General features: G+C 42.5%; 1 protein-coding gene across 1 annotated transcript in view; it reads right to left on the bottom strand.

Moving 5' to 3' along the window:
- Positions 1-2,268: 2,268 nt before the first annotated feature.
- Positions 2,269-22,775, bottom strand: part of LOC121284659 (contactin-associated protein-like 5) — a 1,009,875-nt gene continuing 989,368 nt past the window's right edge. The window contains exons 23-24 of the mRNA XM_041200217.1: positions 4,490-4,561; positions 2,269-2,465 (exon numbers count right to left, since the gene is read on the bottom strand). Coding sequence (XP_041056151.1) covers positions 2,269-2,465; positions 4,490-4,561 — 269 coding nt within the window. The remainder of the gene's footprint in view (positions 2,466-4,489; positions 4,562-22,775) is intronic.

Genomic DNA, 22,775 nt, shown 5'->3' on the forward strand with positions numbered 1-22,775 from the left:
TCAATTTTTATCCTCCTTTAAGGTGCTTTTTGAAACCTACTGCTCTTCCCTAATATCTTGTTATGTGGCTTGGTGTTAAATTTTGTTTAACAATGCTATTGTGAAGTGTCTTGGGATGTTTCACTACATTACAGGCACTACAAAAATGCAAACCCTTGGTGTTATTTTTACACATGATAACTTTGATTAACTGGATTTAATAGTGGTTTATCTCTTAAAAGGATGTCATGAATTGATCAGAACTCTGTAAACAAGAGCTTTGTCAGCAAAGGGTATTAGCAGTTATGGAACCAAGGTGCGCAGATAGAGTTAAGGTACAGAACAGCCATGATATAAAGAATGGAAGGACATATTCGAGCAGCTGAATGGCCTCCTCCTCTTCATATACTTTCATGCTGAGCTCGTGCCCAGTGATTGTGAAGATAATGTGGGACTCTTATGCCAACCAGCTAAAACAATTTAGAAAATTGCTGTTTTGAGAGCCTTCTTTCTACAAATTGTCTTGGCTTTGCTCGAGCTGATTTATTTCGTCTCCAGTTCACTATCGTTTGTTCCACCCCTGCTCAGTGTCTCCACCCAGCCATTGCTTCTGTTTAACTTCATCCTCCTACTTTGCAGTATATAATCACCTCTACAGATTGATCTGAGCAGTCCCAATAATCATTTATGCTGCTCGTGGATCATGGATCTTCAGTCTGTCGCTCATGGCTCAATGTCATTATATCATCAAATGCATCATTTAACCATAACAAAAACACACACATTTTAAAGTTTTCCTTGCAAGATTTAAAATTTGGAATTTTCCCGCGATTCCATTGCTCACAGTCAGCTAGGGACACTTTATTATTCTCAATTCTCATATTTCCATTTGGCAAAGTGGCAATGTACTTTTCCTTCAAATGTTCACTTTTGTAGGTCAAGTTCAAATTTTGGGAAATAATAAACAATGGATCTTTTAAAAGAACCTTTGGTTGGTCCACAAGGAATCTGAAACCCATCACCATGTTTAGGTGTCTCAATCAAACTATCAGGAAGTCCATATAACTGGAGTTTCTGTTTACTTGATAGAGAGTGCACACACACACTCTCCCCATGGAAACAAACCCCACTTAGCCAATTCCAGAGAAGGCAAGCTGCATATAGTAACGGCACTATTCTCAAGCAGAATGGAGAGGATTGAGTAATTCTCTCATCAACCACGCCAGAAGATAGCACTTCTGTAGGTGACTGGAGTTGATTTTACACACTTGATTTTTGTCATGTAACTATCCTCTGCTCACTGCATTCTGCTGGAGAAATAACCCTGCTTTTATCTGGGACGTTTCTGTAGTTTCGGTCTTGAGTTCTGTTTGCTGTCGTTCATAGAGACTCTGTTTAGTTAGACTCTGTTTGCTGGCTAAATAGACTTTGTAAAATCTAAGTCTGCTTGCGACAAGCCCTGCCAATTGTCACGTCTTACCACCAACTCATTGGCTGACATAGTGGTGCCACGAGAAACTCTGGAGAATGTAGGCTCGTGATGGTAAAAGTCAAGATTCACGTGTGTTGGAGCACAGCTGGAATTTAACTGACTAACTTTTCAGGTAACCTGCTTGACTTTAGCTTCTGATCTTAATAGATTGCAATATTGTCCATTATAAATTATTAGATTTAACAGTAATTTCTAGTTTTGAAGGTTACCTGCTGGGAATTCTTTAGGCTAACACTATAATATGAGCAATTATGACTGTATATGCTTAGCTTCATCTAATAGTCTGTTAGATCACCAAATTAGCAATAATAAATCAATTGCAGGTCTCACCATAAACTAGCATTTAACCAGCTTATTAAATTATTGACACTTAACCTGCTGAATGGATAAATAAATTGGTCTCGCCAGAAAAAAATGGTACAGAAATAAATCTTGTGAAGATAAACCAAATAGCCGGTTACATTTAGAAATTCATATTAATGTTTTACATCACTCTGAGGAGGAGTGTCAATACATTTTTTAATAGCTGCTGTTTTTGAAACCTTGAATTTGTGGATTCTTCATTCTACTCCCCTGAGCTGGCATTTAGTTAGCAGGAAATAATAGGTTATATCCCTGTCCTGTCAGGTAAACAAAAGTGTAAACCAGTCATTTGTCATATGCCATGTATTTTGTGCTAACTTTTGGCCATTTAGTCTGCAGAGTCTGGAGCTAACTCATGGCACAGACAGCGTTGTGGCTGTGGTGTTATTAGTCCTCTGTTATAACTGTAATAATGAGGAGAGCCTGTATCATTGTCAGATGAAATACTCCTTCCTGCCTTCGCTTACAGAATCCTGGTAATTGGCATGGTTCTTCAGTGCAGCATCGGCATTCTCAGCATATTCCGTTCTTTTTGGCTCATTATTTTGATAATTGCCTTTGTTCCGGTATAACAAGCGTCCCGTTATAGCAAAGATGCAGAGGATGACAAAAATCACAATCGCTATAACACCTGTCAGTAGAAAAGAAATGCAATTTTAGTTTTTTTTTTCCCTTATTGCAAACCAAAATCATTGCTATTTCAATGCAACAATGCTTGCTGTTTGTCTTCTTTATGTTTTCCCTCTGCCTCCTCTGACTCCTGCTGGGATACGATGCCATGGATACCTAGCAACACTCTTGTACCTCACCCTTGAAGCCATCTTGGCTGTGTCTGAATGTGGCCAGTGAGAGTTGACAAACCACTCGATGCTGGAAACATCACCTCCGGGCCTGCCCTATTCTTACTTAGACATTGCAATTGGTTCACAGCAGTGACTTAAAACAAGCTCTTGGGCATATCCAATTTTAATGACTCCATCATTGGTGTCCGTGTTTTCAGCTGCCTAGCCCATAAGTTCTAGAATTCCATCTCTAAATATCCCCACCTTTCTACATCGCTATTATTTTAAGATGATTGTTAATGCTTACGTCTTTGATCAAAATTTTGGCTTGGAATCAAATTTTCTTTGATAGCAGTCCTAAAAAGCAACTTGTGCCTTGGGACATTTGACTGTGTTAAAGGTGATATATAAATGGAAGCTGTTGATTCTGATTCACTTCCCAGTACTTTAAATGGGCACTGAGTTGAAATTTCTCTCTCCGAAGAGGGTAGAGTTATAATAGCATGTTGGAAGCAAAATACATAGATTCCCCATACAGTAAACATCCTCATTTCATAGATTTTTGTTGGGAAGTGCTAAATGGTAAAATTTACCTCAATACTCACTCATATGTCATCACTGGTATTTTATAGATTATCAGTATAATCTCCTCAGATTTACATTCTATGGACCATTTGTGTCCACTCTGGCACTTTCTTTGTTGCCTACAATGTATAGGCACTTTGCAAGGTTTTGTCAACTAGTCCACACAACTCCTTAATGTACATCGTCTGAGGGAGTTTTTGCAATGTTAGCATCAATATGAATTATTTGCAATTTGCAGCATTGAAAGACTTTTCTATAATTAGAAAATTGTCATGAACTTGCCAAGGTGTTTATGGCCATCAGACACAGTTTGAAGCGTGATTATACTGTTTGCATTAGAAACAACACACCACGTACTGAAGAAGCCATCATATCACTTCTGTGACATCAGTCCAATGGCTTCTGAGTTTTTCCATCTCCTCCAAAACTTTGATCTCTGAACATTATGCTTTCATGTAAAACGCTAGTTTGTCTATAACTTTGGATCACTAAAAGCACAGGCATTATGTCACCTTTACTGAGGCCATGATAAAGCATTTTGAAGAAGTTGGGAATCATGGAAATTATCCACTGCAAATTCCAGTAAGTAATTAAGACTACTATTGATACCTCTCCACTGATTCTTATTTGGCCAATTAATAACCAAGTTCACCGTTTTATTTTTGTACCCAAAAATCTCCTTTAGCCATGAATCTCTTTTGTGAGGCACCTTGCACTTTCTGAAGACCATTTCATTTACATCCTTGAAGATTCCAACACATTGCTAAGGCCAAACTCAGGTTCTACCAATGAAAATATTCTTTAAAAATCTGAAAGGAAAATAAAACAGGTATCCCAATCTGGCAATCTTTTTTGTCCAACTGCAGTAGGGCCCTGAGGCCTGATGCAGCAAGTCTATGATTTCTATACTGACATGACTCATGCCAAGTGTCAACGAGCCCATTACCCATATGTAAATGTTGACAAGGTAAAGGTAAATGTGGGCTACCCCATCCTGCACTATGCTACCAGAGATTTGTTCCAATCGAGTGGAAGAAGTTGGCTTTTTATCCCTGAATCATTCTCTTCTATCGTTCTCTCCTCATTGCCTTTAATTGCTACCTTGAGGCTGAATAACTTAAGTTTTCTTGTTCCATCATCATAACTTAGTCTTCTAATACTAAGCAGCAGCTCTTGGCTTGTCACTGCACCAACCATATGGTAACAGGAATTGGTCATTCAGAACCTCAAAACACAACAAATCATTCCTTCTTCAAGACTTTAATGACAGCACATCTTTATTTCCTACCTCCAATGACTGCAGAATCACTTTTGACTGCATTTTGTAATGGCTCCTCCTCCTCAGTAGGCTTGGAATCATCTGTAGTGGAAAAGTGAACTCACAGTGTAAAAAAAAAATAATGGAATCATGATGCTATGAACAAAGACAGGAAGACTTGCATTCATTTAGTGCTTTTCACGACCACCTGCTGTCTCAAAGCGCTTTACAGCCAATGAGGTTTTTTTGCAAGGTGGGGGTGAATTTTAAGGGGTGGGGGAATGTGTATTGCTCGCCACCTCAGTAGAAAAGTTGGCCAGCAGCTTGCCACCTTTAAAAAGGGCTGCGTGGTAGTGATAACATTCAGCGGGTGGCATTAACAAAGTGAGAGTAGGGTTTGCACCCCTCAGGGACAGCAAGTCCTACCCTTGAGATCTGCTGGCCGATCTGAGTAGTCTCAGTAGCGCCAGTCACAATAAGAAGATCATGCATGTGGATTTAACCATTGTCCACCATAAGATGGGAGAAAACAGTTCAGCATAATGAATATCTCTTCAAAGGTAAAAGTCTTGAAATTATATTTGTCACTTTTCGCTTAACCAGTCTGATGCATAAACATATTGAGTCCACACTGAATAAAATATTCCAAAAGCTATTTCACCAATTATCAAAAGCAGTTTAGAAAGGCTGTTTCAATTTTTAATCAGACACTCTTGAAGTGCCTTGATCATAGTGCTCAGCTCCATCTCCCTTCTCATCATTGCAAATTAAAATTAATTCAGTGTTTAAAGCAGAACAGGACACTATTGACAGGAGTGACTGATCCTTCAACCACTATACCTCTGCTGTTTAGAACTCCTTGCTGTCGGTTTACCTTCATTACTGAAGATGGGTGGCAGTAGCAGCCACTGAAGAATCTGAAGAATGAGCTGACCAATTTATGAAAGGGGTCTGTCAATTGCCGTCAGGCCCTAATACACATCTAGCTAAAAAAGGCACAATGCGTGGACATATTATTTCTGTTTGTAAAGGACAGGGCCCTGTGTGTGAATATATGTAGCTTCTGGCAAACTAGAATCTGTCCATGTGTTGTGCCTTTTTCAACTAGACAAAATCTTGGAGGACAGCCATTCTCTGGTTCATTCCCCATGGCAGTATCTTGACTAATCAGAGTCAACTTGCCTGGTTGAATTTAAACAAAAGCTTGGCAGTTAACTGTTTCCTATTGCATTCCCCATGGTAACACCTCTAACAATCAGAGTCCACTTGCCAATCAATCAGCAACCTCTTCTTGTGTAATATAAATGATTGTTCTCTTTGCGATTTGGTATTCTTGCGATTCTGTCCTGATGAGTGCAAAGCAAAAGTGTTCGACAGCATGTTGCTTTTTTGAGAAATACTCAAGTTCCGCCTTACCAAGTGACTGTTAAGATAATGCTCGTGTACTACAACTGAGCAGAGTTGTTTCAATAATCAGGCAAGCTGAACTTGATAGAAAACTGGCCAATAATAATATAGCATCGATATAGTTCCTGCTTGAATCAATAAACCTATCATTGTAAGAATTCATACACACAAGCTCACAGATAATACTTACAGGCTGTCCGCACAGGATGAAAATAAATCAGAATTTAATGGCCTGCTATGATATTTTATAATCTAAAATTAATGTACTGATACTCATGGGAGGGCTGGGTAGTGGGAAGATTATTACATTGGAAATGAGAGCAGATGATTCTTCAATTGTTGAAATTATATATCAATGATGGCAGGTAGAGTAATATAGATCTATAAATATCATTTGGAAAATTGGCACACAGTGTGCTAAGTAGGGCTGATAATAAGCTAAGCTGCAGATTGCAGATCTAGTTTGACTGCAAATTAAAAGACAGAATCATACAGCACAGAATGAGGCCATTTGGCCCATCACACCTCGGCCTGCTCTTTGAAAGGGCTACCCAGCTCCCCGTTATTTTAAACCTAAAAGCCGGGTCGTCAGTTCTCTCCACAGATGCTGCCTGACCTGCTGAAAGTGTCCAATGTGAAAAGAGGTCAGAAGACTTTGCCAGCTCCTTTAGTGAGCCGGTGTTGATAGTACAATAAGACTTAACAATGGATTGGCAGCCTTACTATGAAAGGATGGCTAATGACAAAAACGGAGACAAAAATCGCACAGTTGCAATGGGTGGGCAAGGGTCAAAGAAATAGCTTGAAGCACAATGTTGGGGCAAATCAAAGTGAAATTCACTATTGGTATAAATTCCCTTAATCCCAATTCAGACTGATATATGAAGTACTTTTTCCCAATTTAAGCATTTAAGAGGAACACTGATAAGCATATAAAGGGTAAGGAATAGAAGGGTATACTGATGGGGTAGATGAAGAGGGATGGGAGGAGGTTCGTGTGGAAAATGGACTACTTGGGCTGAACAGCTGTGCTATAGACTCGATGGAAGCATCAAGCGTTGCTTAGTGAGAGATGGCCTAGTTCATGGAAAAGCCTGTCTGTCCGTTACCAACTAAAGGTGATATGATGCAGGTGAAAATGTTAAGAAGCGTTCAAACAAAACTCCTGAAAATCAGTCACCTGTACACTCCCACAATTCAGTCCCGGTGATTAGTCCTCTGCGCTCAATCCTGGGCTGCTGCTTTTCACTTTCGACCCCATGCTACACCCTTCAGCATTCAAATCTACTCTACAGCCCGCCATATCCAATCCTGGCCTACTGTCCTCCATGTTCAGCACGGCTCTGGCCTACCTTTCGCCACATTCACCCTGGCACTGCTTCCCATTACTTAACTCTGGCTTTCTGCCCTACACAGGTCAGAATCTCTTTAATGAAAGAAGCAACATGCATCAGCAGCAAAATAGTTATTCACTTCATTATTCTTTCCTGACGTTTCTCAGGCCTCACGACAAAAAATGCCCACTGCGCAAGAAAGTCTTGATTTACAATCGTAAAGGTAAAATCATTTTCTCTTAATTACTAAGGGCAAAAAATGACAGTAATCATGGTGTAATGTTATAACAAAGTACCTAACAGCATCAGGGAGTTTTCAGCAATATCCAATTATGTTCTGGATTTCACTGTAGGTCAACCCTAGGTTCAATATTCATTGAATTTTAGTTTAAGTGATACATATTTGTGTATCTGTGTGTGTACACCTGTGTGCGCTGGGGGTTAATCATGTTGGTAGATGCTGAATGAACACAAATAATGCATGAGGAACAAATGCAAAAACACTCAAACGTATTTCTTTCTAAGACACTAATTCTTAATGAAATGGGAACATTTGAAATAATTTCCTTGGAAACTACTGAAGCAAGAATAAGATAATTTACTGCAGAAATAAGGCAATTTTTTTGTTCAATTGAATTTTTAACAATGTACTTTGGAACAACTGTGCCTGCTACTGTAGCACTTGCTGAGAGCTCACTTAGTGGATCCTGAAGCTAGGGAGGAAGAGGGGGTGTGTAGTCACACTCCCACTCTACACTCTCTTGCCCCTGTGGCTGAATGGACAGTTTGGAGGCTTATCTTTCATCTGAAAGGGATACCTCCTGTCCAGAGTCAAAGAGGTAGCCTCTGAAAAGAGACATGGGTCTCACAAAGCCAGATTAACCTGTGACCATTCAACTGAAGAAAGCATCAAGCCAACTTTGTGCTGCCTGCTCATTACCATGGTAGTAGGATATAGCTGTATTTTTTTTTTTATTCGTTCATGGTATGTGAGTTTTTTTTTCTTTATTCCTTTGGGAGATGTGGGTGTCACTGATAAGTCAGCATTTGTTGCCCATCCCTGACTCGCCTTGAACTTAGTGACTTGCTAGGTCATTTCAGAAGGTAATTAAGAGTCAACCACATTGCTGTTGGTCTGGAGTCACATATAGGCCAGGCCAGGCAAGGATGGCAGATTTCCTTCCATAAAGGACACTAGTGAGCCAGGCAGGTTTTTTGTATGACAATTGATGATAGTATCATGGTTGCTATTATTAAGACTAGCTTAATATTCCAGATTGTATTAATTTAATTTAAATTCCACCAGTTGCCATGGTGAGATCTGAACCTTTGTCCCCATAGCATTAGCTTGCCCCTCTGGGTTACTAATCCAGTGACATTATCACTACACCAGCATCTTGCCATCAGTGGGGAGGTGCTGTCAGGCTAGCGTTTATTGCACATCGCTTATTACCCTTGAGAAGGTGGTGGTTGTGAGCTGCTTTCTTGAACTGTTGTAGTCCAAATTTCTATAGAGGTTTGATGCAACTGGGCGGCTTGCTAGACCATTTCAGAGGGCAGTTAAGAGTCAACCACATTACTGTGGGTCTGGAGTCACATGTTGGCCAGACCAGGTAAGGACAGTAGATTTCCTCAATGAATCAGATGGGTTTTTAATCACTATTCAGTAATCTCATGATCAACATTACTAAGACTAAGCTTTTTATTTCAGATCTACTAATTAATTGAATTTAAATTCCCCAAAGGGGATTTGAATTGATGTCACTGGGGCATTAGCCCAGGCCTCTGGATACTAGCCCAGTAACATTACCACTATGGTACCTGCATGGGATCCTAAATTATGAGAGGCTAATACAATGAAACTAACCCACACTACATAAAGCCAACATGCATCTCTTAAAGGTGAGGTGCATTGTGGCTGGAGCAGATCGAAGTTCTTGTGCGAATCACTCTGATGTGGGAAAGGACCGAATAATGGCATGACATGGGAGAGAGTGTGCTCCAACATTCTCAGACATTGCAGTCGTGAAGGAGATGCAGAGGATGGGAGAAGCATCATGTCCACAGGAGGCCCTCCAGTCCAAATGCTCAGAAGGCAGTGGAAACAGATAGCCATGGCTGTCAGTGTCCAGAATCAAGTTCTGAGGACCTGGATGCAGAGCTGAAACAAGTTCACCGACCTCATAAAAGCAGTCAAGGTCAGTGAATTAATCTTCAAATGCTATATCTCACCAATTGCACTGCTAGCCTCAGACGCCGCTCAATGCACCACATCCCATCACTCATCTCCCACCAATCTCTGTCAATCAGGACTCTTATCTCACTTTCAAAGTTGCATCTCACCCTCATACATTTGGCACTGCTGCAAACTTCAACTCACATCCCAATGTTCACACGCTGTCAGCTATTCAACCATGATACACATCACACAAATACATTGTATGACACTCAGTGATGTACTTGCTTCTCTCTTGCAGGATAACGTGGTGAACAACTCAAAGCATCAGGAGCTTGATCCTATGGAGGAGGCAGTGTTCCCCATCATTGGAGCACCCAATGCTGAGGCTATGACACCATTGAAAGATGATGGTGTTCTCATACTTCTCTCAACCAACATCCCCTTCATCCCACAATCTTTTTGATTTACAAGCTGCAAATGATGCAGGAATGCACCTCCTCTTTCTGTCCCTCCCCTTTGCCAAATTACTCTTGTGCCTCTCTCCTGTCAGATACCCAATATCAGCCATAAAATAAAAGCATAATGCTGTAGTTGCTGGAGATCTGAAAGTGCCAGAAAAACTCAGCAGGTCTGGCAGTATCTGTGGAGAAGGAAACAGCGTTAATGTTTTGAGTCCAATATGACTCTTCTTCAGAACTGGGCTTCACTGGAATGCTTACATAAGGAGATATTAGAACAAGTGACTATTTGTTCAAACTGCTTCTGTGATCACAACTGCCAGATGGCCTCATTATGAATGTTTGGCAGAGCTCCAAGAGTTCCTCATCCACTTAGCACAGCAGCCAAAATTATCACAGTTTATAGGGGAGTGATAGCTTTGTTTGATTGGCATCTTCATTACCTTATAATAACCTAATCTTTCTTTATAGAGTTTCTTCAATGGCTGTGTATTTATTTGCACAAGATTAAGAGATGCGATGTAGATAAAAGCTTTTTGTCATTAATGCTGTGAATATTTGTGGCTGAAGTTGCCAATGGCTCATTGGTTCTGTACATAGTGAATGTTGTGAGAGTGGGTATTTGGGATGCATGGGAGCATGAAAGCGAAATGGGGGATATAAATGGGCATGGTGGTGGCATGGTGGGGCATAGAGCGAGCATGGGGTGTGAGTGTGGGGTGAGAGGGGTGAAGAGTGAAGCTTGAGGGCCTAACAGTCATGACTGCAACTGGGCTCACATCACAGTGAACGGAGGTGGGCCATCTAGCCTGCTGGCCTCATTAACCGCCTACATCCGTTGCCACCTCAGGCCTGCCTCCAGAAGCTGTGGGCCCAAATATATCCCGTCTCACCTCCCTGGAATGAACATATGGCAAATGCGGCCTCCTTAAAAGAGATGGGTTTGCGGAGACAGGAACTTCCCCGATTCACACTTCCCATCTCTTTCATGAGATTCCATCCCTTTGTGTCCTCCTCACAACTTCCTTTCCTACCTATCTTTGTACACAACTAATATTGTCCCAAAGAGATGCATTAAGATGAAACAAAAAAGCACAATAACTTTATGATATAGACCAATAAATTGGCTTCCTTTTATTACCACCTGTTCCAATTTATTTATGAGGTGCAGATTAAGTTAGCAAATCAAACAATGGGCATCCATGGTATCTGAGGGTGTAAAGGGTAATCTTTTAAAATTTATTCTTTCATGGGATGGAGACGTCACTGGCTAGGCCCATACCTAACTTCACCTGAGAAGGTAGTAGTGAGTTGTCTTCTTGAGCCGCTGCAGTCCCTGTGGTGTAGGTACACCCACAGTGCTGTTAGGGGGAATTCTAGGATTTTGATCCAGCGACAGTGAAGGAACAGCGATATAGCTTCAGATCAGGATGGCGTGTGGCTTGGAGGGGAACTTCTAGGTGGTGGTGTCCCCATGCATCTGCTGCCCTTGTCCTTCGAGGTGGTAGAGGTTGCGGGTTTGGATGGTGCAGCAAGTGGCTAAGAAGGCAAATGTTATGTTGGCCTTCATTGAGAGAGGACTTGAGTACAGGAACAAGGATGTCTTACTGCAGGAGTACAGGGCCTTGGTGAGAGCACACCTGGAGTAGTTTTGGTCTCCTTACCAAAGAAAGGTTCACCAGACTGATTCCTGGGATGGCAGGATTGTGGTATGAGGAGAGATTGACCCGAATAGGTCTGTATCCACTGGAGGTGAGGAGAAACTTCTTCACTCAGAGGGCGGTGAACCTGTGGTATTCTCTACTGAAGAAGGCTGTGGAGGCCAAGTCACTGAATATATTTAAGAAGGAAAAAGATAGATGTCTAAACTCTAAAGGCACCAAGGGGTATGGGGAGAGAGCGGGAGTATTGGGTTGAGGTTGAGGGTCAGCCATGGTCATATTAATTGGCGGTGCGGGCTTGAAGGGCTGAATGACCTACTTCTGCTTCTATTTTTCTCTGTTTCTATCGCACTATGTGTAGCAGACTCGCCTCTGATTCAGAAGATTGTGGGTTCAAGTCTTACTCCAGAGATGTCTCCAGGCTGACATGTCAACACAGGTCTGCACCATCGTAGGTGCAGTCTTTCAGATCAGACATTAAATTGAAGCTCAATCAATATCAAAGAAGAGTAAGAGCGTCTTTCCCAGTTTCCTCCACAATATCTGCCTCAAATAACATCATAAAAATAGATTATCTGGTCATTATTACAGTACTGCTTGAGGGAGTTTGCTGTGCACAAGTTGGATGCCACATTTTCTTCATCACAACAGTGATGACGCTTCATGAGTATGTCATTGGCTGTCAAGTGCTTTGGGATGCCCTCAGATTGTGAAAGTTTCTTTATAAATTGAAGATAATGGACTCATAGGCTCATAGACATTTACAGCACAGAAGGAGGTCATTTTTCTATGCCAGTCAACAAAGATCTGACTACACTAATCCCATTTTCCAGCGCTTGCCGCATAGCCCTGAAGGCTACGGCAATGCAAGTGAATATCTAAATACTTCTTAAATGTTATGAGAGCTTCTGACTCAACCACCCTTTCAGGCAGAGAGTTCCAGACTCCCATCACCCTTTGTGAAAAAAATTCTCAACTCTCCTTTTAGCCTTCTACCTCTTACCTTAAATCTATGCCCCTGATTATTGACCCCTCTACTAATGGATAAATTGCCTTCCTATCCACCCTATGTATGCCCTTCATAACCTTATATACCCCATCAGCTCCCCTCTCAACCTTCACTGCTCCAAGGAAAACAACCCCAGCCTATTTAATCTTTCCTCACAGCTCAGGCCCTCCAGCTCAGACAGCACCCTGGTAAATCTCCTCTGCACTCTCTCCAGTGCAATCACATCCTTTATATAATGTGGTGACCAGAACTGCACGTAGTACTCCAGGTGTGGCCTAACTAGCATGTTATACAGTTTCAATTTAGCTTCCTTGATCTTGTATTCTATGCCTCGGCTAATAAAGGCAAGTATCCCATATGCCTTCTTAACCACCTTATCTATCTGCCCTGCTACTCTCAGGGATCTGTGGATATGTACACCAAGGTCCCTCTGATCTTCAGTACTTTCGAGGGTCCTACCATTCATAGTGTAATCCCTTGCCTTGTTAGCCCTCCCCAAGTGCATTACCTCACACTTTTCCAGGGTTGAATTCCATTTGCCACTGCTCTGCCCACTTGACCAGTCCACTGATATCCTCTTCATTATTTACCACCCTACCAATTGTCGTGTCATCCGTGAACTTCTTACCCCCTTGATCATACCCCCTACATTTTAGTCTGAATCATTTATGTATACCACAAACTGCAAGGTGCCCTGCGGAACTCCACTGGAAAGACTTCCAGTCACAGAAACATCGCTCTACCATCACCCTCTGCTTCCTGCCTCTCAACCACTTTTTGATTTAACATGCCACTTTGCCTTGGATCACATGGGCTCTTATCTTCTTGACCAGTCTACCATGAGGGACCTTAACAGAAGCCTTGCTAAAGTCCATGCAGACCACATCAAATGCATTACCCTCATCAACACTCATGGCTACCTCCTCAAAAAATTCAATCACATTTGTCAAACACGACCCTCCCTTAACAAATCCATGCTGACCATCCCTGATTAATCCATGTCTCTGGTAACTTCCCCACCACCGAAGTTAGACTGACTGGCCTGTAATTTCCTGGTCTGTTCCTTCCTCCCTTTTTTAATAATGGGACAATGTTAGCAGTCCTCCAGTCCTCTGGAACCTCACCTGTGGCCAGAGGGGATTTGAAAATTACTGTCAGGGCCCCTGATATCCCTTCCCTTGCCCCCCTCACAGAATTGCAGAATTGTTACAGTGTAGAAGGAGGCCTTTCGGCCCATCATGTCTGCACCAGTTCTCTGGGCATTTTGACTTAGTGCCAATCTCCTGCCTTTCCCCTGTTACCCTGCACATTGTTTCCATTTAGATAATCATCCAATGGCCCCTTGAATTGAACCTGCCTCCACCACTCTTCCAGGCAGTGCATTCCAAACCTTTATTACTCGCTGTGTGAAAGAAGTTTTTTCTCACCTCACATTTACTTCTTTTGCAAAACACTTTAAAATTGTGCCCTCTGGTTCTCGATCTGTTTACGAGTGGAACAGTTTCTCCCTATATACTCCATCCAGACTCCTCATGATTTTGAAAACTTCCATCAAGTCTCCTCTCAGCCTTCTCCACTCCAAGAAAAACATTCTCAACTTCTCCAAACTTTCCTCATCCCTGGAACCATTCTTGTAAACCTCTTCTGTGCTCTCTCCAATGCGTTCACATTCTTCCTACAGGGTGGCGCCCAGAACTGTATACAATACTCCAGCCGAGGTCTAACCAGTGTCTTATATAAGTTCATCATAACCTCCCTGCTCTTTTACTCTATGCCCTATTACTGAAGCCTAGAACACAGTACGCTTTAGAAACAGATCACTCTACCTGTCCTGCAACCTTTAATGACTTACGTACATACACGCCTATGCCTCTCTGCTCCTGCACACCCTCTAGAATAGTATCATTTATTTTATACTGTTTCTCCATGCTCTTTGTACCAAATTGTATCACCTCACACTTCTCTGCAATGGACCTCATCTGTCACCTATCTGCCCACTCCACCAATGTGTCAATGTCATTTTGAAGTTATACACTGTCCTCCTCACAGTTTACAATTCTCCCAAGTTTTGTGTCATCCGCAAACTTTGAAATTGTCCCTGCACACCAAGATCTAGATAATTTATATATATTAGGAAAAGCAAGGGTCCCAGTACTGACCTCCAGGGATCTCCGCTACAAAGCTTCTTCTAGCCTGAAAAATACCCATTAACCATACTCTCCGTTTCCTGTCCCTCATCCAATCTTGTATCCACATTGCTACTGTCTCTTTTATTCCATGATCTATAATTTTCCTCACAATCTGTTGGGTGGCACTGTCTTGAACACCTTTTGAAAGTCCATATACACCACATCAATGCCTTGCCCTAATCAACCACCTCTTGTTACCTCTTCAAAAAATTCCAGCAAGTTAGTTAGACACAATTTTCCTTTAACAAATCCATGCTGACTCTTCCGAATCAATCCACATTTTTCCATGTGACTACTAATTCTATCCCGAATAACTGTTTCTAGAAGTTTCCCCAACACTGAAGTTAAACTGACTGGAGCTAACAGCTCTGAAGATGAGTCATATGGACTCGAAATGTTAACTCTGTTTTTCTCTCCACAGATGCTGTTAGACCTGCTGAGTTTTTCCAGCATTTTCTGTTTTTCTATTCCAGTTAATGTTTGGGCAGTTAAAATCCCCCACTATTAGTGTTTTATTATCCTGACACTCTTGCACTTCTCTGAAACTTGATTACATATTTTATCCTCTATCTCTCCCTGACTGTTTGGGGGCCTACAGTACACACCTAACGGCATGTTTTCCCCTTTTGTGTTTTTTACTTCTACCCATATGGCCTCATTTGATGATCCTTCCAAAGTATCATCCCTCCTCACTGCTATAATTGATTCCTTGATCAATATTGCCTCCGCCGCCCCCCCCCCACCCCCACCCCCCCTCTATCCCCTTCCTATCTTGTCTGAATACCCTGTAACCCAGGAATGTTGAGCTGCCAATCCTGCCCTTCTTTCAGCCAAATCTTGGTCATAGCTATGATATCACATTCCTCCACGCCTATCTGTGCCCTCAGTTCGTCTGTCCTATTCCTGAAGCTCCTTGCATTAAAGTATATTCCATTTAGCCTTGCTAAGCTCACTTCTTTCTTATCTGGCTTATGTTTCCTCTGCCTTCCAGACTCACTTACTAGTGTCTTAACTTCTAATTCCAGCCCAGCTTCTCTCCCCTCTGGTCTATTTTTCAGGATCCCAGCCCACTGTCAATTTAGTTTAGTTTAGTAAATCTGCCCCACCAGCATTGATTCCATAATTGGTTCTATTTTTCGGCAATGGTAAGTCTCCACCTGTACCTCCATCAATGTAAGGGTTATTTGGCTGGCAAAGATGCGCAGCCTACAGCAGACAATAAGGATCTTGGATCAGGGTTGTACAGATCAGCGCCCCCCCTACAGACCCTCCCCCCACCCAGCCACCACCCCCTCAAGCATTTTCTGCTGGTTCAAAACAGTGTTCAATAAATTTAAACTGATCAGTGATTGAATCTTACAGAACTGAAAGCGGCCGCTGGGCCTGTCATGCCTATGTGACATGATATAACCCAGTATAACATTGTAGATCCACCTGAGGTAATTGTGGCCAGGATTATGATTTCATTTACAGTTTTAAAAAAAAGACTCTCCCGTCCACATAGCGCTTAAAGGCATGTATACTCCATGGAGGGGTTCTGGGCTCCAAAGATGTAAAGCATATGGCATAAACTGCTTGGCACAACCTTCTGCAAAAATCCTCACAGCAGCTGAGCAAAGTTAATCCTTTTTTTTTTTCTCCCTGTCAACTTCATTATTCTCTTAATCTCAGTTTGAAGGCTGGAAAAATTAACACTGAACAAGAGGCAGACTTTGCAACAGCAGAAGCTTCAATTAATCCTTGTCTTTGTACATCTGGAAGGACAGATCAGGATGTTGCAAACCAGCTGCCAGAATGCAAGTACGACCCAGGGCTGGTCAACGCCTGACCCCAGAATCCAATGTACACCGCGGGGTCACGTAGAATTTTCAATACAGGGATCAGTAGATCTGTGTTGGGTGAGTGTATCGAGGGGTTGTAAAGCAAAGTCTGGTAAATGGAAATGAATTATCATCTAATTGAATGGTGGAATGCATTCAAGAGGCTGAAAGGCCAAATCCCATTCCTATGTCACTGAGCGCCAGGGGTCGTTTAAGTAGTTCAGTCGCCTTCAGGAACTGCCAATGCCTTTGGGCAGAGGAGGGGCAGTAAGGCCTTTGATTGGATGATGTGCCCTCCATAGGCAGATGAGTTAACCCTTCATTTAATCAAGATCACCCACAACCAGCAAACAAGGATCATAAGATCATAAGGTCATAAGAAATAGGAGCAGGGGCAAGTCATTCAACCCATTGAGCCTGCTCTGCTGTTCAATAAGATCATAGCTGATCTGAGTGTGGCCTTAACTTCACCTCCCTACCTGTGCCTCTTAACCCTTGATTCCATTGTCAATCAAAAATCTGTCTAACTCATCCTTGAATATATGCAGTGACCCAGACTTCACTGCTCTCTGTGGAAGATTATTCCAAAGACTAACTATCCTCAGGGATGGAAGTGTCTCCTCATCTCCAACTTAAATACGAGACCCCTTATTTTAAATTCTGACCCCTAGTTCTAGATTCTTCCACGAGAGGAAACATCCTCTCAGCATCTATCCTGTTAAACCCCTCAGGATCTTAAATAAAAACAGAAAATGCTGGAAAAACACAGCAGGTCTGGGAGCATCTGTGGAGAGAGAAACAGAGTTAACCTTTCAAGTCCGTATGACTCTTCTTCAGAGCTTGTTTTTTTTTTATTTAGAGGAAGTGAGATGAGTTAAATAAGAAATTGTTCAGTGAGAGAACAAGTTCAGCCAGGTGGAGGAGAGTGGTGATGGGTGGAGATTGTTTGGGTTTCTGCTCTGAAGAAGAGTCATACAGACTCAAAATGTTAACTCTGTTTCTCTCTCGACAGATTCTGCCAGAGCTGCTGAGCTTTTCCAGCATTTTCTGTTTTTATTTCAGATTTCCAGCATCCGCAGTATTTTGATTTTATTATCCTCAGGATCTTATGTGTTTCAAAAAGATCACCTTTCATTCTTCTAAACTCTATTAAGCTTAGGCCCAAACTGCTCAACCTTTACTCATAAGGATACCCTTTCATCCCAGGAATCAGTCTAGTTGAACTTTCTTTGAACTGCTTCCAATGCAAGTATATCCTTCCTTAAGTAATGAGACTAAAACTATACACAGTGCTCCAGGTGCAGTCTCAACAATGTCTTGTACAGCTACACTTCCCTACTTTTATATTCCATCCTCCTGGCAAAAGGTCCAGCATTCCATTTGCCTCCCTAATTACTTGCTGTACCTGCATGCTAATGTTTTGTGATTCATGTACAAGGACACCCAGGTCTCTCCGTACTGCAACAATCTGCAGTGTTTCTCAATTTAAATAATGTTCTGCTTTTGTATTCTTCCTGCCAAAGTGGACAACCTCACATTTTCCCACATTATACTCCATCTGCCAAATATTTGCCCACTCAGGTGTTTTAGTACTCATATGGTTGCCTGGGCTCTCAGCCAAGCATATGTAATGATACTTGGCTGAGAGCCAAGGTAAACATTACACTTGTTGAAATAGCTACATCCCAGGGAAAGCATGGCTTGATTGACAGCTCAGGCTCTCTGATCTCTGCTTCCAATCTCACAATGTTTGTTTTACACAAGGTTAAGTGATTTCAAGTGTTTGTGGGTTTTTTATTGATACTTCAAAGAGTTTGGATGATTGACACTTTTATTACCCTGTAGAGAAGTGTTTATTTTTTCAACATAGGAGAAAGTTATGAATAAATTACTTTTTCAAAGTTTTTTTCATGTGCACTATTAATAGTCATTTGGTAGCTCAGCATTGCTGAAAAAAGTGACATTCCGTCGAAGCTCTCCGGTTTGCACTCATCAAGTGAGCAACAGGTGAAGCTAGCCATTGCACGCTGTTACTATTCAGTAGCAACACAAGTGGTAGTCTCCACTAACAGGATGCTGCCATCAAGCCAATGTCTATAACACAAATGAGTGGTATGGTATGTGAATTTCAATGCTGGTGTTATGCCAGGTATGTGGGCCATGTGACCCCATGACTAGTAGATCGTATCAAACAGATCACGTCCTTTTGACTGTTTGCAACAGGCAAAGTACTGACTGTCTCAGCCAGCCCGTGCTTGCAAAACCCAAAACATAGTCTGCAAAATTAGATGTGATTCTGCAGTTCGACAGCACTTGCTAAACAATCCTGATTGTGCTAAGAATTACACTGAAAACCAATTTAAGATGATCAGTTGGGCTTGCAGTATGGCTCACTTACCCATGTTAGAAGCCACATATATTACACACAGTGCCCTATAATTTACAGACAGAAGGAGCATGTTCATGTACTGCGCCTTTTCCAACAAAACAAAAGTTTGGGATCTGCCATTCCCTGGTTCCTTCCCCATGGCAATGCTTCAACCAATGAGAGTCCACCTGCCTGGTTTGAATTTGAAACAAAGGTGTGGCATTTAACAGTTAAATGTTCTGTTCTCTGCTGCATTCCCCATGGCAATGCCTCCACCAATCAGAGCCCATTTGCCAACCAACCAGCGCTCTCTTTTCATACAGTATAAATTGTTGTTCCCTTACCTGTTGGTTTATCTTGTGTAACTGTCTTGATGAGTGCAAGATGAAAAGCTTTGATAGCATGTCTCTTTTTTCAGCAACACATCCCACTTCATTGTTCATAACAAAGTATAGTGGGTCAATATGGAACATATAGTGGGCATGGAAGTGCCATAGTTAGGCATAGGGAGCATGAGGGGCCATAGGGGCTGGATGGAAGAGCAGAGCTTGGCATAAAGGACATGAGAGACCATTAACAGTGGGTGGAGGGGCAGGGTTTCAAATAGGGGCATCGGAGGACCTTTCGAACTTAACTTCTAAAAGGATCCCTCATGCAGACTAGGATTCACGAATCCTCTGAGGGGGCGTGAACCACAGCTTTTTAACAAGCTGGCCCGACTGCATGAAAATATCTCTGCAATGGAGCCGGCCAGGTCGGGAGTGCTGGATGGGGGCCATTGACAGGAACCAGCCCACACCCTCCCGAAAATCAGACAGCCTGGGAATGGGGTTGGGAATCCCGGAATCGGGACCCACCCTCCATTTTTAGTGGGCTCCCGAGCCATCTCAACTGGGTGAAAACCCAGGATAACATCTGTGAACAGGCTTTTGAGAGGGAAAAATCACTTCGGACAGAAGAGAGCTGCTCAAGGTGGACCAGTGTTGGCTCCAGCCTGACACATGGGTTCATTCAAGAAGACTTTGGACAGAGGACAGCGTTTCAAAATTATCTACACTGGCTTCAGCATTGGCTAGCTCGAGAAGACTGAAACAAACAGGCAGCCATGGAGATCAGCTTCATCCTTCCGGTTGCCTGATCTGAGACCAGTAAGCCATTTGGAGGAGACTGCCACTATCAGCCATATAGATCGGCATCCTCCTGCTTCTTCTATCTGGTTATCTGATCCGGGACCAGTAAGCCGTTCTCACCCCTGACCACCTATTCTGGGTTGTCTGTGACTCCTGAGCCCTTAATTTTACCTTATTGCACAGCCAAGTCCCTCAAATATCAATGTGGTTATGGTCAGATAATCGGTTTATTGGTGTTGGATGAGGGATAAATGTTAGCTAGGATTCTGGGGAGAACTGCCCTGCCCTCCTCTCAAACAGTACCCCGAGGTGTTTTATGGCCACCCGAGAGTGCAGACGGGGCCTCGGTTCCCCAAGTCATCCAAGAGACAAAGCAGCATTCCCTCATTGCAGCATTGAGTGTGTCAGCCTGGATTTTGCGTTCAAGTCACTGGAGTGCAACCTGAACCAACGACCTAGCTCTGGCTCAAAAGCAAGAGTGCTACTCATGGAGTAACAGCTAAAACAATTGCTGAGCGTGATCATTCATTGAGAACAATAATTTCCCCCCTCAGTCCGGGAAAACAATAAAGGTTCATCTTACTGACTCTCATGACTGCCAGCTACACAGTTTCAGACTTTTGCAACGCAGCCAGCTCTTGCTGCTGCTGTGAAAATACAGATCCCTTCTTAATTGTCACAGCAAGAGAGCGATGTGTCAGTGAAATCCCTTGATGAAACACAGTCTCAGCCAATTAAGCGGTCAGTCAGAATTACTACCCTGGAGTGACAGTTGACCCTTTCACATAGCAGAAGGCTCCCCAGTGTCTGGCTTAACCATGCCCCCTGCTGTATGGATCGAATGGATGAACACCCCAGAGGCTTAGCTATTAAATATCAGCGTTGTATGAATTGTTACGGAAATATTATCTATTGTATATAAAAATAAACTAGTGGGTAACAATATTTCATTTCAACTTGCATTAAAAACTCTTAAAAAGACATAACTTGCATTTATATAGCACCTTTCATGACCTTAGGCCATACCAAAGTGCTTTACAGCCAATGAGGTGCAGTTTCTGTTGTAAGGTGTACAGCTTGGGGCCCAGGCAACTGAAGACATGGAGCAAGTAAATTTGGGGATGCCTGAGAAGGAAAATTAGATGAGCGCAGGTTATCTTGGAAGGTTGTGGGGCTAGAAGCGATTGTAGAGGTATGGAAAGGCAAGGCCACGGAAGAATCTCTGAAACTGGCTCTTTGATTGGTATTTCTGAAGTTATGAATAATGCGAGCTAACATTACATGGCAGGTTAATGCTCAGCATTTAATGGGGAGAGTTTTTTTTCCAGTCACCACAAGCACTTCCAGCCTGCATGCAATCGTAAGTTCTGAAGTCCCAGTTGGAACCCAGAATTGCCAACTGGATTTCAGTTCTCATTCCCAAAGGCCTTCTGGTCATCCCAGCTCTCACTGGATTAATACATTCAGTTGTCAAGCCATTCGTCTCCCTGCCAAGTTGATTTTCCTGGCCAGGTGTCGGCCTCTGATATGCTCCTTGTTCCTAAATGCTGTTTACTTCATTCTTTGATCTTGCTATCTGCCTGTAGCTATTTAACCTCTGGTCTACCAGCACCACCCAGAAACTCAGAGCTACCCTATGGTCTACTTTCCCTCCTTCACTCCCTTGTTTTTTAGTATTCATTCATGGAATGTGCCTAATTGTCCTTTTTCAGGGGGCATTTAAAAGTCAACCACATTGATTGCAAGTCACCTGTGGACCAGAACAGGTAAGAACTTCCCTCCCTAAAGGGCATTACTGAACCAGATGGGTTTATTATAACAAGTGGCAATAGTTTTGTGGCCATAATCAGACTTTTAAATCCAGATTTTTACAGAATTCAAATTTCACCACCTGCCATGGTGGGATTCAAACCCAGGTCCCATAGAATTACCCTGGGTTTCTGGAATACTAGTCCAGTGACAATACCACTATACCAACACCTCCCTCTACTAAGAGCTTAATGTTAATCTATCTGAACAGTGAATATATCCTCCAGAAAATGAGTTTATCCAAAACTGCTACTTGTATCAGCTATGATCATAATGAATGGCAGAGCAGGCTCGAAGGGCCGAATGGCCTACTCCTGCTCCCAGTTTCTATGTATTTTAACTCACACCAAGTCCTATTCACCCATCACCTTTGTGCTAACTGTGGAGCGTACCTACACCACATGGACTGCAGTGGTTCAAGAAGGCTCAGCACCAGCTTCTCAAAGGCAATTAGGGATGAACAATAAATGCTGGCCTAGCCAGTGACACCCAAACCCCGTGAATGATTAAAAAAAATAATAACTGACCCACATTGCTCGCCATCTGGCAATGACTCCATTTAAAATTCTAATCCCTGTGTTCGAAACCCTCAAAAGCCTCTTCTCTCCCTATCTCCATAACTTGCTCCACAGACTTACAACCCCGCTGAGATCTAAGCCCTCCTTTAACTCAGGGGATCTGCATTTCCCTGATTCTCATTGTTCCACCACTGGCGGCAGTGTCTTCGGCTGCCTCGGTCCTTAATCCGAAAATTGGCTAAACGTCCTCGCCTCTCTTTCTCTTCCTTCTCCTTTAAGCCGGCCCTTACAACGTCCCTCTTCGAAAGCTTTTGATCATAACATCACTTTCTGTGGTGCAGTGTTGAATTTTGCCTGATAATGCCCCTGTGAAGTACCTTGGGACATGTTAGTACCTTAAGGGTGCTACAGAAATGCAAACTGTTGTTATATTT

This window comes from Carcharodon carcharias, chromosome 12 (genome assembly GCF_017639515.1).
Source record: "Carcharodon carcharias isolate sCarCar2 chromosome 12, sCarCar2.pri, whole genome shotgun sequence".
In the NCBI taxonomy this organism is placed as follows: domain Eukaryota; kingdom Metazoa; phylum Chordata; class Chondrichthyes; order Lamniformes; family Lamnidae; genus Carcharodon; species Carcharodon carcharias.